The following is a 15,544-nucleotide window of genomic DNA, read 5'->3' as shown; positions in this document are numbered from 1 at the left end:
CATAATTTCACTCTGTACCATCTGCTTACATCCAGCTCTTCCACGTTGTGTGGTTTAGTTTTCTGCGCCTAAGCTAAATTTTTTTTAAATAGCTCTTGCTCCTTAATAACAACTGTCTGAGGAGCTGAACATTTCCTATTTGAGGTAGTAGACTGAAACCAGTTTTTACCTGACATGTTCACAGTGGCTCTTCTGACTTCTATTACACACAGTAGCTCTAGGCAATGAATGAATGTCACTGAGTCTGCAAAAGCAGAAAAAAAGGGTAGTGGATTTATCTTTATATTGTGACTGCTGTTCACAGCAGTACAGACCACTTATGAAAAATAGCAAAATGACAGACTAATTTTATTAGATGTCCCTGGAAGTAACTGGAGGGCTTTCGACAGGGAACTTAAGGATACTTTCAAAATGGCAAACTGTTCTAGTGTAGGGAAGCAAGACTTCTAGGGGTTAGGGTCCAAGTATCTCTTACAAAAGGATAGAAGCTTATTTAAGTTCAGTCATCAAAGACTGAAGAATGAACAGTCTTAGGATGCATGAAGCCCCTTCCTCTGCTAGTTTCTTTTAAGGAAAATAAGCTCTTTCTCTTTTTAAACAGGTTAAATACTTTGACAAAAGAAGAGATTATTTAAAGTACAAAAAAAAGCTCGAAACAGAAGGATATCTTCCACCAGAAACAACTGGAAAGTCGTAATTACTCTGCTCTCAAAATAAATCAATTGAGAGTAACTCTAAAGAATGGAGAAGCCTGACAAAGTGACGGAAGCTGCTTGAACTAAAGAACTGATAAACCTGGTACGTCTGAAAACGCAGGCTGCTGCTCTTGTTGCAGACTCGTGTCTGCTGCAAGAAGATAGTCATGGATGGCTTTTTCATGAACAGTGAGTCAAAGAAACATGGTGCAGGGCTGTTCACAAACCCATGTGTTTGAACGCAGAATTAAAATCAAAAATTGTTTCACGGGAATTAAATGATTATATAATAATGTAATGAACATATTCAAGAGTAATAAAAGTGTTTTTCAGTAAGTGAGCTATCTTTCCTAAACAGGAATGCCTCTCCAGCCTTTGTGAGAACTCTTGTGAGAAGGAGTGGCACTGTAATTTGTGCCCATCATTTGCCAAATCTTTGAAAATATTTTAAAATACACAGTCTTCACCATAAAGGAGCAGAGATTACAAGACCTCACATATCCTATGTGTACAAGTTACATATTTTGAATATTATATAAAAAAATTGATTTTATAGATCAATAGGGATATCGATTCAAAATTAGCCTGTATGAGTCACACTACAGCAATTACTTATTATTCTCACATTATGGTCTTCTATATAGTTTAGTAATTTTAATTGATCTTATTGAAGCAACTCCACTAAAAGTATCAATTGATGTTTACAGCAGGATTAATTAAAACTTGACCATGCAGGGCACTTGAACCAGGAAATCTTTTATAGCAGAAGTTTATATAAATTCTGCAAATTACATTATCTACTGTATCTAGATGCTGGTAGTATTTAATACTTTACTTGGACTACAAAGAGGCTTGCTTGTGGTCATCTGAAGACACCAATTTCAAGCATGCTTGTCACAACCGCAGTTAAAATCCTATATTTTGAAGTAAACTGAGTTGGGGGTTGTTCATGGTACTAGGCTGCTGTTCTAATAGCAGTAAATCACACACCACATGCAATATAAATAATATTTATTACCAATGCAAGTTATATTTAATGAGGTAAAAGTATTAAGGCATTTAAAAATCAGTCTGAACTACAGAGAGTAAAACATGCAAAGTTCAGTATCCTTATTCACCCTGAGTCTTAGCGATTCAAAATTTCATGTTGTAGCACCATAAGAAGCCCCTCAGCTGTACTATAAGGCACGAAACTCTCGGCAGTTATTTCTGTTGTTTTTGTTTGATGACTTGTTGCCTTGTGTACTCCCAAATCAGCAGAGCTCCGCTTACATGAACATTGAGTGATCGAATAATACCCTGTTGAGGAATTTCCACGCAGACATCCAGGTGATGAATCAGGTTTGCTGGAATTCCTTCATGTTCATTTCTAATAAAGGAGAAACAACAACTTATGTCTGTGAAAAGAAAGGTGTTCCAGAAAACGGAAGATGCAAAAGTCACAAAAGCAACCAAGCACCATTTGGAAAATACAGCACCTGCCCTCCATTATAAGCCATGAGAAAGTTGTGTTTTTTGTTTGCTTGCTTTAAAAGCAGCATTGTAAGTGCTATCGCTCCTTGTTACAAAAGTTACATATTACTGAAAGAGAAAACCATGGGAAGCCTGAATAGGCTTTTGATGGGAAAAGCTGGCTGACTGTATCAAAGCGAAGTCATAATTCAAGGAAAATTGACTTTATCTTACGTCTGAAACTTAGGGCTAAAAAATAACAGAACTGTAGGGAGTTTCCTACTACCAAAAGTAAGGTCACTGAAAATTGAAGTTGCTGAATTATATTACTAACATAATTATTGTATGCAAAGTACTGCTCTACAGTATTAACTCCCCTTTTTAGAAGAAAAAAAACAAGGTGTAATTCCTTAACTTAGGTGTTAACAGCTGGGGCACATACAGGATCTCCTTCACTCAGCAGCCTAAGGATACCTTAGTACTGTTACTGTCTTTGTCTCCAGCATTTTAATTCTCTGTCCTGGAAATACATATCAGCTAGGTACTGCTTGCACTGGAGATGGATTAGGCAGTCCAAAGTTTGGGAAGCAAAAACAAAGTAATTATTTCAGCACTGTCTTTTCATGACATTCACATTTCTACATGGAGGGATAGAGCACTCATCTTCACTTCACTGGTCCAGCAACAGCTGAACATCAAACACCAGGACTTCCTCTCCGCCTTTAAACTGCCCATACAGCAAAGTAATTGGCTATAAATGAAACGACCCAGGGCATGAGTCTGTTGGCACAGGAGGAGAGCTCAGCTGCCCACTCCAACTTGTGATGAGGTCATGGTACAAGGGGATCCCAGACTGGCCAAAGCATTCAACTGGAAACGTGCTCACCTCAGAAGAGGCAGGACATCAGAAGAGACAAAAGGTTTCTAGTCATTAAAGTTATGTTTTTAGTTAGACGAGAACAAAGTAAGTACTGAAGGGGGGGGGAGGGGAATCAAATTCTGAAGACAAATTAAAAATAAAATTCTGAAAAACAAAGGTACTTCTGTTCACTTTGTCCTAAAAGGATAGGCCTTTCCTCCTGACTTCACTCAATGGGCCAGCAATTTCCAATAGCTTTCTCTTCTCGCTTGAAGACCCGTTCTTCTAGATTCCTTGAAGTTCCTTTTGTTGCTTTGGTGGCTTGCTTGGTTTCAGGAGCTGATCTGTGCTTTTCTCTGATGTCCTCCCACTCTCTTCTTGTACTGTAAATGCCGTACTCACTGTTTCTTCCCATGCCTGCCTCCTCCTGCGTTTTTAAAGTTTCTCCCAGCTATCTGGGCTCCTGCTCATTTTTCCTTCCCCATCCTCACTGGGTCAAGCAAGGCAAACAGGCAGCCCTCCTTCCTGCTGTCCACCCACAGCACTTTGGTAGAACGTGCAGGTCCCCATATTATTAAAATGAATAGATGATACCTGTCACACCTGGAAAACTAGAATCCATACTGTTGCTACCCTCCACTCATAAGAAAGGAGTTGCAGTGTAGAGATCGGTCATTGATTGTGAGGAAGAGACGGAAGGATCATTCAGGAGTAGAGATCAACACCTCCCGTTCCTTACTACAAAAAGCCCAGCTCTTTCCTGTTTCCCCAATCCCGTCCGATTCTAATTCCACCTCCTCTGCCATGGTCACTTGGTTTTCACAGAACCAAACTGCTGACTAGGAGGACTGCTGGATGAACTGAGAGGTAGACTTACAAAAGAGTTCTTACCCCAGCAATAATAGTGACTTCTCTGGGAAGCAATATTCTGTAAGATCAAAACTTTTAACTGTCTGCTCCACACCTATGATAGTGTAGCCTTCTGTTTTCTTCTGCTGTAAATAATCAACAAGCTGAGATGGTTTCACCTGTACATCAAATGGAAAGAGAAATATACAAGTTATTAAATGCCGCTATTTATAATCTTCTCAAGTTACTATAAAAACAGTTTACCAAGACTTGTTTTTAGATTAATACCTTTTATCCCCAAATCCTTGTCCATATACATGGCCTACCATTTTAAAAGCTCTTCAGCAATAGTGCAAAACAAACCTATATTTAGGTAATGCCAGAAAAATTTATTCCACAAATGAAATGAACTAAGGCACTTCTCCGATTCTGACAGCTACAAGCTTTAATCAACAAATCTGAAGGTAAAAGCATCACTCTTGCATAAGGACAAGACGGTAGTTCTTATTTAAGCTGATATCCTTTCCTGAAACAATATAATGATGACCCAAAACTGAAGCTGACTTGCCTTAAAAGCCTGCTTTACAACTTGTGGTAGTCTAAAGTGAGGAATTTCTAGGTACTTTCTTTGTCCTCATCTCTAAACTGCCTATTTATATCAGATGGCAGTTTTGTCAGGCAGCAGAAATTCTATTGTCAATACAGTTCTGCACAGAGATTAGTTATGGAAACTCCTATTTCTGACAGAATACAATACAACAATACTGTTCCTAGAACAAATCTTAATATGCTGAAAATAAGCACTGTGTAAAAAAAAAAATGAAAATTTTTGCACTGAATTTTTCAAATGACTTGCCAAAGCGAGTCTTCAAAAATAGATTATAAAATACAACAACCACCTTTTCAACCGAATGCTAAATACATAGCTTGAAACCCTTGTTTTGATAAGCTAGATAACAGGTTCTAAAAGCTTAGCACAAACTAGCTTCAGGCAAACTCAGTAGTTATCCTCATTAAGTTACTATAAAGCAGCAGACCAACCAAGATAAACTACCAAAATGTTTTTCAGTTTATACAAGTGAACATTAAACTCCAATGCACAACTATAAAACAGAGTTAGCTATAATAGCGGCAACTCACATAAATCAGTTAATCCCAACAATATGAAAATAAAAGTAATTTTTAAACTGTTTGTAACCAGGTTGACCCGAAGTAACAAGTTATTTCAAAATACTCAATATTAAACGTGAAAGATAACAGTGGGGGCATCTGTTACATAAAAGGCTCGTTTTTGGAAGAGGAAAAAAGGAGGACTCCGAGTTACACATCTGATTAACTGAAGATGTAGAATACACTTTTTAAAGCTATTAAAGCATGCTTCCATTCACCTCAACAAGGGGGAGCCACTGCTCTGCAGAAACACTAAGATGCTGAAATTGCTTATCCTGTATATAATGAAGGCTGCCGACAACCAGTGCAGATGCCCCAAATATTTCACTTGTACGACACAAACCTATTAACAGAAGAATCAAAGTGATCGTTGTATAGAAAATAATGTAAACACCAAGCTACAGTATTTGAGCAAGTGAAAAAGGACAATATCTGAGAAAAAAGGTCTATATTAGCCCTCTGCTTTTAATCAGTAGATTCACATGCTTTTTATATCTGCTCCAGGTCAGTCTTTTTTCCATAGATCTTACCAGAAAACAATTTTTTTGTAGCGTATCAGAAAGATAAAAATGTTAGATGCACTATGCTTGATAATATGCTTCTAGGGTATTATTATAAATAAATGTAACAAGGTAAGGGGTCAGTACACAAGTCTAAGCAGAGACACACACACACACACACACAGAAGCTTTTCAGTACCAGTTAAATGAAAGGCTTGAGAGAATGATGCAGTACAGCATTACACTGCAGACAGCACCAGCTTGTGGGCTTGTTTATCATTAACAGTTTCACTGTAGTCAGTAGAACTGCTGACAGCAGCAAGCGCTATGTCGTGAACTATTTGCAGGGTTCGTTACATCACAGCCTGCACAATATCGTGCAGCAGTACTTTAAATTAGAAACGGGCACCTTCCTGCCACTCAACCGTCATGAGAAACAGTAGCATATTTACAAGACTTGGTTTAATTGTTACGAGAAAAACATGCAAGAGCAAGCAATTTCCCTTTAACCATATACACAGTTGAAACATTCAACTGTGACAAAGAAGCTGTACACAGTAAGAAACTGAACTTGATTTGCAGCAAAAGTCTGTATAATTCATGCATGCTATGTGTATTTTTTTTAATATTACAAATGTAAAAGAATCCTTCCCTCTTCTGAAACAGATAACATTTCTTTTAGTGAACATTTTTTGTAGAATAACAATCCTTCTCAACAAATAAAAGTTTAAAAATGTACATTCAACCTTACCTCCTAAATTGGTAGGTTTATCAACAAGTGAAGCCACGACAATCAGTCTGCTGTTTGATTTACCAAGTTTAGCTGCACGATCCTGAAATACCAGTTCCAGGTCTAAACTAGGAGTACTATTTTTCCAGGGTATAATCTTCTTCTGAACATCCGTCCATTCTGTCCGGCTATCTGTTTCAACTGAATTTGAACCTATGAAAGTAAGTATTAGTCATCTGGATATGCAAGTGGTGATCAACCTATTGCTTCAGTAAAGAACAGTATTCAAATGATATTACTGTAGACAGTCATCTACCGTCTTTTTATGGCACATATTCTGTTCTCATAGATACAAGACTCTGCGAGCACAACAGCATAGGGATCATGTTCCTGCAGAGATCAGATTTAGTACAGAAATATATACCTGCCACCTAATACAAATAATTTCACATTAGTATCCATTAGCTATATTTTACCCATGTCTTGCTGAGACCAGTCACTTGGTTTTAGATCAAGAAGTTCAGCTCGAGAACGATACCAATGAAACGTTGGTGGCAAAGGAATGTCAGTGAATCTGTCAAATTTACAGAGCGAGATCCATTCATCTTCAGCAAGTTGTGAAAGGCGTGGAAGAGTGTAAAATATTGTCTGAAATGTAACACAGTGTTATCAGCAAAGTATCACTAAAGTAAGCAAGACAGACATAAAATTACCCAGAGGTTAATTTACTATTGCATCTCTTATCTGTCATGCTATGTTTTTTGTATTTTTCTTGTCACAAGATATAACTTACTAATATATCTCTCAATATTCAGCACTTCATGTACAGTACTATTATCTCAAACTTTCAAAATACTATTCTCTAACTAGACATTTTCTGAGGATTTGAATTTATTTCAAAGTCGGCAGCACTGAAGAACTACTTGTATACTTTTCAGCACAATGGTCCTGTCAAAACGCATCTTGCATGAAACACTGAAGAGTTTTGGTACATCGTTATGACTTCTAGCAAATCATATTAATCGAATGAATGTCAAGAGCAAAATGGTCAAAAACATTAAAATCCAACTCAGCACTACCAATACAACTAACCACAACCAATCAAGGGGGAAAACGCGTATGCTAAGGGAAAGGCTGAGTAAGATGAAAAGTTTAAAACCAGACTTTGTGGTTATCCTTTTGAGATGCACCCTAAATACATTTAAACACTTAAATACTAACTCTTGCTTTTTCTTTTTCTACAGAATTTTCACTTCCAAATTTTGTTGAGCCATCTCCAGCATATCTAATTGTTGATAGAAATAGTTCATAGAATGTAGGTTTTTCAAAATAAATAAAATTCCTTCTCTGAGAGAAGGCATTTTTTGTGCCAGAACACGCGCGCGCCTTTTCACATTCATGTTTCTCTTCTATGTTCAGTCAAATTCCAATTTCTAGCTCTTATTTTTATCTGCACCCTTTTTTGTCTCAGTGCTTATTCAGCTTTCAGTTATTTAAGATATGGCAAAAGGTGTAACTGAGAAACATGTTATAGAAGTTATACACCTGTACTCAGTTCACATTAAACAACAGTCCAGTTAAGCAACCTCAAGTCACTTAGAAAGGCAGATGTCTCAAAATCCTAGCAAACTATATGTGATAACCTAGACGTACTTCAGTTGTTAGAAGTAACTTACCAAGCTATACAAAATTAATAGATTAACCCATATCTGCCTCTCCCACATAGATGGGCAAATTCATCATGTACACCTTTCCTCAATTGACCTATATTTTTAAAGCACGATCTTAACTAGAGAATTAAGCTGCAGTCTTAGCCCAAAATCCATTACATTTTTTTGTGAAGCCATTCTTCACAGTTTTAAATGAATGACAGTTGATCATTATTCATCCTACATACGAACACATAAAGTTAAAAATACAGCTTTAAAACTATGAATATACATTGATGAATATCTTTTGAACTTGCCTCTAGACTGTAATCCCTAAGTGGATGAAACACTGCAAAGAAGAAGTGATCTTGGATTCGCTGCCAGTTCCTTCTAGCATTCCTGTAATTCCAAAAATTAATGCAGGATGTAACAAAAATGCAATATGCTGGATTTTTTTTTTTAAACTGTCAAACTATAATAAAGCAATCTGATCTTATTTACTGCATATTATATGGGAAAAAGATTATTTTAATAATTAAATGAGGACACTTTAAAAAACACAGCGTGTAGGAAATAAGTTTTATTCATGTTTCAAGTAAGATCCATAACATATCTCCAAATTTGATTTCCAAGAGAAATGAATTTGGCAGGAAAGGGGGTCCCATCTAGTCCCTCAAAGAAACTGAATATTAGGCTAGAATTCAAGTGACTGATTTTAAGCTATTAAAGCCCACTATTAAAAAAAAAAAAAAAAAGTCTCCTCCTGGGCCGCTTGTCTCTATCCTGTATCTCGACAAACCAATTTGAGTGACTAAGCAGTGAACTAGATCAGGGTAATCTCTCTTTTTGCCTGGTAATTTTTACAAGAAAGACCAGTCTCTCAGTAGCAGTCCCAGTTTATCTTAGCTTACAACATTTGTCAGAAATGCTAAATAATTTTAAATAACTTATACTAGGGCTAACAAAGGATTGTAACATACAAATAGTACAATGAATTTACTTAATTGTTATATTCCAAAATAATTAAGCAGAAAAGCGTTCATGTAAATCTAATTTAAATAGCACCCAAATTATTTTCCTAACTATTTTTTTTTTCCTGCTGCAAAGGTTCTTTGAAAAATATTAACACTTAAAATATTTCACATTCTAACATCTGAAATTTTACTGGTATCAGGAATTTTTGAAAAATGTTTCCTTTTTCTTCAATACCCACTGGATAAAAAGACAGAGCATATCTGACTGTCAGTTTTTTCTCCCACTCCTAAACTATGACACTATTCAAACATGCCTGCATTTTCCCTGTTGTGCTTTGAGACTGTAACGCTACTGCAGAGATTCTGCCATACTCTTGAATAGGAATTAAAGTGAAAAAAAATCTTTAAAAAAAAAGCATAATTGAGAAGTCATTATTATTTTTCTTTACAAAGCTAAAAAGTGAAAAATAAAATGCTACCTAAAATATTATCATGAGTATTTTGTAAACATACACGAACAAACTACTCTCAATTAGACACAGAACAAATTAATATTTGTTTGGTTTTCCAGTTTCTGAGAACAAAGCTTGAAGAGCGATGAAACTCTCCTTCGCAACAAGTGACTAAGCTCATTTTCATCATACTCCTGACGGTTTCAACAACATAACCCCATTCATATCCTCAGGCAGTTATCATAAATAACTTTGTCCTGTGAAGCAAATTAAATGAAGCTCAGAACAAAAGATGGCTTCCAGCACTTCATTCTCTTTGCTGATGATTCAAGACTTCAATTTCCAAGTCTTATTTCTTTTTAAATGAAAAAAAAAAATCACAGAAATTATCAAGTGCATTATTTTATGACATTTAACTTGTTGCAAATGGCTCGAAAGAACAATCTTAAACTGTAAGTCAAAAGAATGTTACTAACCCTGTGCCATGCATGTTTTCTACTTGCTGAAGGCTAGATTCAATAACCGGTGTCAGAGCTTCATAATCTTCCACATGCAACACTTTGCACATACCCCAGATTTTTTTAAGAGCAATTAACGCATAAAGTCGAACGCTGAAATTGTGGTTGAAACACCACTGCAGAACAACTATGAGGGCCTTCTTCAAAGCTGGCTTCTAAAAAAAAAAAAAAAAAAAAGAAAATTATTTCCTTTATTTTAAGTTTTAGTGCATCATTTGGTAGTACAAAAGGAAGAGCGGCCCAAGATGCAACTCCTTCCTTAATAAACAGCCTTTCACAAAGTCCAAGCTTTGACAGTATTCATGTGCATACAAGGCTTCAGAACACGGCCTTGATTTCTTTCATTCAATATTTAACTCACTAGTGCATGGAGCTACAAGCCCCACTTATGCTGTTTTGAAAATGTATTAATTTGCTTTAAAAATAAGCGTTCTGCACACACGGAAACCTTCATTTATTTCTGGTTTTCTACCACTTAGGAAGCTAGTCTTGCAAATCATGCAAGCAATTACCAAAAATAAGAGCAGTGCCTAGACTGCTACAGGCCTGTAGCAGTTGGCACCACATAGTATCTGAGTGTATTTTATCCTCTATTTTGAAATTTAGTTTAAAAAAAAAAAAAAGGGGGGGGGGGAGGGAGCACGCACTTCAGAATAAAACATTCTAAATTTTATGTGGAGTAGCTGTTTCCAAAGAACTCCATATTTGAGTGCTCTTACTTTATAGTAAGATTATCCTTTTCCAGGTTATCTGGGTCCAATTTCATGGGGATTAAATAAGTAACACGAATAAGAAAAGAAAAACCAAAAACAAAACAAAAGACACAGGAGCATCCACGTGTTCAGTTATACTGGAACAGCCAGAACACCACATGTGCAATCAGGCCCTACATCTGCCATTTACAGTTTTCAGCAAGCACAATACAATACAGAGGTGACAGGAAGAGTTAGTTTTCCGTATCAAGAGAGAGACAGTACCTTTGTAAGAAGACATAACTATTAAAAAGGCTCCAAAGAGTAGACTGCAAAAAGGATTCTTATTTCAAAAATCCACATAAAGCAATTGAATAAAAAACATTTTTAGTCAGGCTTACCTTCTCAGAGGTATTTTGAAGAATGATGTCAAAGTGTGATAACACTGATAAAAATGTGCAGATGCTTGTTTTAAGCTTTTCTTCATCCTGAAGTAAAAGGGAATATAATAAACAAGAAATACATGCATCTAGAATGTTTTTTATATATACACTTTCACAGTATGTTATGCAGATGCAATACCTATATTTTTAAATCAACACTTACTAAAAACTAAGGTGTTTCCACAGCAAAACTTACTAAAATACCTAGTTCTTATACTACAAGATCACATTATTTGCTTTTTACTAACAAAGTAATCAGAATGAAGTACACAACAGTGCAAATGAGCTAAAATTCAACCCAAAGTAACCAATTCTTCTTTCACTCCCCCCCAAAAACAAAAACACCCCACAGCCAAAGAAACAAAGACACCTTCCCCCCACAACCACAAACAAGCAAGATGGAAAAGTCTCATTTATTATCCTATTCACCCAACTTTCCTGCAAGAGTTCTGTGAAAGATGGCTTAAGAAATTTTGTGCCTATGTTCATCCTACATGCCCATTCTAGTATTTTTTATATTGTATTAAATTATCTCACAAAAACAAACAAAAAACCCACTGAAATGAGCATGGGAAGAATGTTTCCTAAATATTTGTAAAATTCAAATTAGCGAGAAAAACTAGCTTGTACTGTCACAAGATTTAAGCCAGAGAGAATTTTTAGATTAATTCAATCTTCTACGTCTCTAAGGACACTGAACATCATTGTGTTATTACAATTCAAATAAATGTAAGTTATTGGACACAAGTACACTTTTCAAAAGTATGTTCTCTCAGCCATTGTCCTTCACTGTTACAAGTCTGTACTATGTGTAATTTAAATTTGTCTGACTTCACCTTCCAGCCACTGGTTTGTATTCATCTGTCTCTGCTAAAAAAACTCTTATTACTGGGCTTTTTTCTGCAGAGAAAATTCTTAGGTACTGTAATCATATCAGAGATTGAGTTCTCAGTCTCTCAAAACAAAGTTTTTCTTCATTCCTGTAAATATCTTGGGGATTCTTTCAATGTTCTCACTTTTCCACATGCTTATAAAAACTAGAGAATAGCCCAGCAGTCTTACCAGTGTTCTATATTGAAGGAAACAGCTTCCACACTCCTATTGAGCACTTACTTCTGCATACAGGCGGTTTTTATTAATCCTTTTTGCCACAGCATTACACTGGGTGCTAGAGTTCAGGTGATTTTTCAGCATGACCCTGAAAGTCCTTTTCAGAGTCATTTTTCCAGGATAGTTTCAGAAAATGACCTGTATTCCTTTTCCCTAAATCTACAGGTTTTCTGCTTCCTAAGCTAAAGCACCGTGTTTGAACGGGCTCACGGTGTATTCAGTGCCTTCATCAGCATGAGGTCTCTGCGACCCAACACATCATCCTCAACTAAGAGTAACAATTCCAGTTCCTCCAGCACTTGGAAGGAACCCTGAAACAATAAGTAGTTACAACATCCCTTATAGCACTTCTCATCAATTCAGATGGGCATTACAAGGCCTTTTTGTCACTTACACTACAAAGTGTACACTGAAAGGGACAGACTTTTCCCATGTGCAGTAGAAAAAAATAGAACATGCATCACTAGCAAGGAGAGATATCTCATAGGACAGATTTAAAAATCCGTCCTGGTTTTGGGCAAGAAAGATAAATATAAGGCTTTTTTGTTTATTCTTGTTCCACTGTTTGGCTTTCAAAAAATAACTACAGTAGCAACTAGGCTATCAGACAAGCGAGAAGACATCTGCAATTCACTGTTATGCGCAGTGAGAAGCTGTAGAGGCACTGCTGCAATAAGGTCTTCCGGTATATTAAAGGAGATGCAAGCAGATGCCTCTCTCCTTCTCGGCCCGAATGAACAATGCCAACTAAGAAATTCAACCTCATGAATATAGGCTACAGTTCATGAATATATCTACAGTTCAAGGCTTACGGGTAATTAACTTGGAGAAGAATCCAAGATATTAAAAATAAAACATTAACACGTCAGCAATCTCCTCAGTCAACCGTTACAGGAGTTTTTGATACCATATTCAAAACTTGCCTCCAGTTTTGGAACTGGGTTATAAAATTTCACAGCGACAGAAAGTTCGTATTTAAAAACCATAAATTGTATTTGTGCTATGTAAGTAACACTCCCATTCACAAACAAGATTATGCAGAAGACAAAAGCTGGACAGGCAAATGAGAAGCGACTTTGCAATACCTTCCCAAACTCAAGATCTGAGGTGTCCCTGTGTTCCTGATCATCCTACTACACCAGCTCTACTCTATCCTGAGTATTACATCAGAAATGGAAATGTCTGAACTGGAAGAATTGAACTGGCTTCAGCCACTTTTATATCAAAAATACCTAAATGGCTCAGACTATACTCCAGACTCACTTCCAAGTGAAATTAATATTGCAGTCTTCGAGTACTGCTCGAAAACCCACGGTGTCAAAAGGAAAGTTTAAATACGAAGAAAATAAAGCTGGGCAGACAAACTGTACCTTTTCTTGTTCAAATTACTTTTTAACTGAATGCTGAAGGTCTTACTTACATAGCAAAAGCAATCCCAGAATTTATTAAGAAATTGGGGGTATTTATGTAGACTCAAGATGATAATCCATTCGATGAAGTATTTCACGGACGCCTGGTTGTTACCAAATCCAGCCTGAAAAATCTTCTTAAGGGTTTCACACAAAAAAATCTGAGAAAATAGAATTAGATAATCATTTAGCATATCGTTACAAAGTTATTTCAATGAGGACAAGTAAAATCTAAATAAAACATATCCGCAGCTTTACAGTGATGTTAGAAATATTTTTTAATACTCAAACTAAAACATTTTACAGTCTCCTAATTTCCATATTATATACGTTAATCAAGTCAGGCAATACTTTTGGGCATACATTTACACAGCGTGTACAAAGGGTGCAAAGGCAGCTGGGATCAGATAGCAAAGCGCTACAGAAGTGTTGCTTAGAGGAGTTAAAAGCACACACTAGAAACAGAACATATGGTTTTCTACTCATCATGTGTTAAGAACTGAAAAATTAAGGGTTTTTTAAAATAATAACTCTTCACAAAACATACTTAATGTTCTTTTAACTGACAGAGCAAGACTCCTGATAAAGAGTGCCTGAACTTACAGATATACTGCTACAGTATGAAGACAGCACCATTAAGGAAAAAGGCCAGTCGCCACAGTGTCTCCATAGGGGACTGAATGCAGCACCTGTACAATGCTAAATTTTCACTGACAGCTTGAATGTGGTGTCAAGAGAACGCTATATTCTTCAGGATAGCTCATCAAACTTTTCAAACGTTTTATTATGAATAAATATCAGGTGAAACGAAAATTTCTCAGTTTTCTCAATGTTCATAAAGCAGCAGCATTTTTACTAAATGAGAAGCTTTAAATCAGATAGTCAGTATGGAGTCTTAGCAAGCCTCAACAGAAAAGCTAGTCTCCTATAACTCATAAATCAAAGAACCAGTTTTCAGTGACCTATGGAAATGTATCTTATACTCATTCTTTCAGTATAAAGTCACATAAACTTCCACATGCAACTACAGAAACTAAATGTCTTATATACCCTAATATATTGCCTATATTCAGTTTCCAAGACAAAAAGTACAAGTAGATTTCTTTAAGAATTCCGAAAAAAGTGTAATACCTGGTCAAGCTTTGGAAGAAGAACTAGCAGTGTCTGCCATATCCGATTTTTAATTCTGTGCTGTAAAGAGTTTGCATAATAACGTGTTCGGGATCTGGATACCAGTTCATCCTAAAAAGAAATTCAAAGGTTTATTTCCTATCCTTCACAACCTTTAAAATTGAAGAAATGAAAATAAAATATGCTGCACTGAGAGTACACCATCTACTGCACAGCTGGTATCAGCATTACGTATTATTTTAAGTTAGGCAAAATATATTGATTCATGTATTTAGAATTAAATTTTGAAGCTTGCCCATGAGAAGTGCTGAACATTGGAAAAATGTACAGCTCTGCTGAATTTTTTACTTAATGTAAGAGCACAGAAAGATTAGGTATTGAGAAATTTAACAGAGCAGAAAGTTGAAGAATTTACTCAAGAGCACAGAACCTACTCTATATGAACATTTAAAAAAAACACTACCCCATAAATTGGAGTATGAATCTCTGTCAAGCGATATTAAAGACTCAAGCTGTCATTTAGTAACATAAAACAAGTACCAAAGATCCTAAGTGAAGAGATAAATATACAAATGCAGGCACTTCTACTTTAATGTCTACACATAAAAAGCAGATTTAACACTGATATGGGTATGCATTACATCAGCTTGTAATGCAGCTCTAGTGTGAGACAGCAACTGATACTAGGCAATAAAGAGATGCTCATATGAAAAAAATAGATGACATAAATGAGCTTTAAAAAGATTTGAAATTCATGTTCTTAATTTAACTTTAGATTCTTTCCCTACATACTCTGTTTTGGCCTCCAAAATATGACAGACAAAACTATTTCCTTGATTAAAAAAAAAAAAAAATTAAATTGGTGATACAAGCCCCATATTAATGCTAACATGCAAAGGCACTTTATTTTT

At 36.0% G+C, this 15,544-nt stretch overlaps 1 protein-coding gene across 2 annotated transcripts in view; it reads right to left on the bottom strand.

The window, feature by feature from the left end:
* Positions 1-1,689: 1,689 nt before the first annotated feature.
* The window catches only part of TARBP1 (TAR (HIV-1) RNA binding protein 1), a 40,745-nt gene continuing 26,890 nt past the window's right edge, over positions 1,690-15,544 (bottom strand). For both annotated transcript variants that reach the window (XM_068938999.1, XM_068938998.1), the window contains exons 21-30: positions 14,634-14,744; positions 13,514-13,663; positions 10,942-11,028; positions 9,807-10,003; positions 8,222-8,303; positions 6,732-6,903; positions 6,277-6,468; positions 5,244-5,368; positions 3,898-4,034; positions 1,690-2,064 (exon numbers count right to left, since the gene is read on the bottom strand). In XM_068938999.1, coding sequence (XP_068795100.1) covers positions 1,899-2,064; positions 3,898-4,034; positions 5,244-5,368; positions 6,277-6,468; positions 6,732-6,903; positions 8,222-8,303; positions 9,807-10,003; positions 10,942-11,028; positions 13,514-13,663; positions 14,634-14,744 — 1,419 coding nt within the window. In that variant the 3' untranslated portion in view covers positions 1,690-1,898. The remainder of the gene's footprint in view (positions 2,065-3,897; positions 4,035-5,243; positions 5,369-6,276; positions 6,469-6,731; positions 6,904-8,221; positions 8,304-9,806; positions 10,004-10,941; positions 11,029-13,513; positions 13,664-14,633; positions 14,745-15,544) is intronic.

The sequence above is a fragment of the Struthio camelus genome, chromosome 3 (genome assembly GCF_040807025.1).
Source record: "Struthio camelus isolate bStrCam1 chromosome 3, bStrCam1.hap1, whole genome shotgun sequence".
Taxonomy (NCBI): Eukaryota; Metazoa; Chordata; class Aves; order Struthioniformes; family Struthionidae; genus Struthio; species Struthio camelus.
The sequence above is the reverse complement of the archived record's forward strand: the minus strand, read 5'-3'. Positions and strand labels throughout refer to the sequence as shown.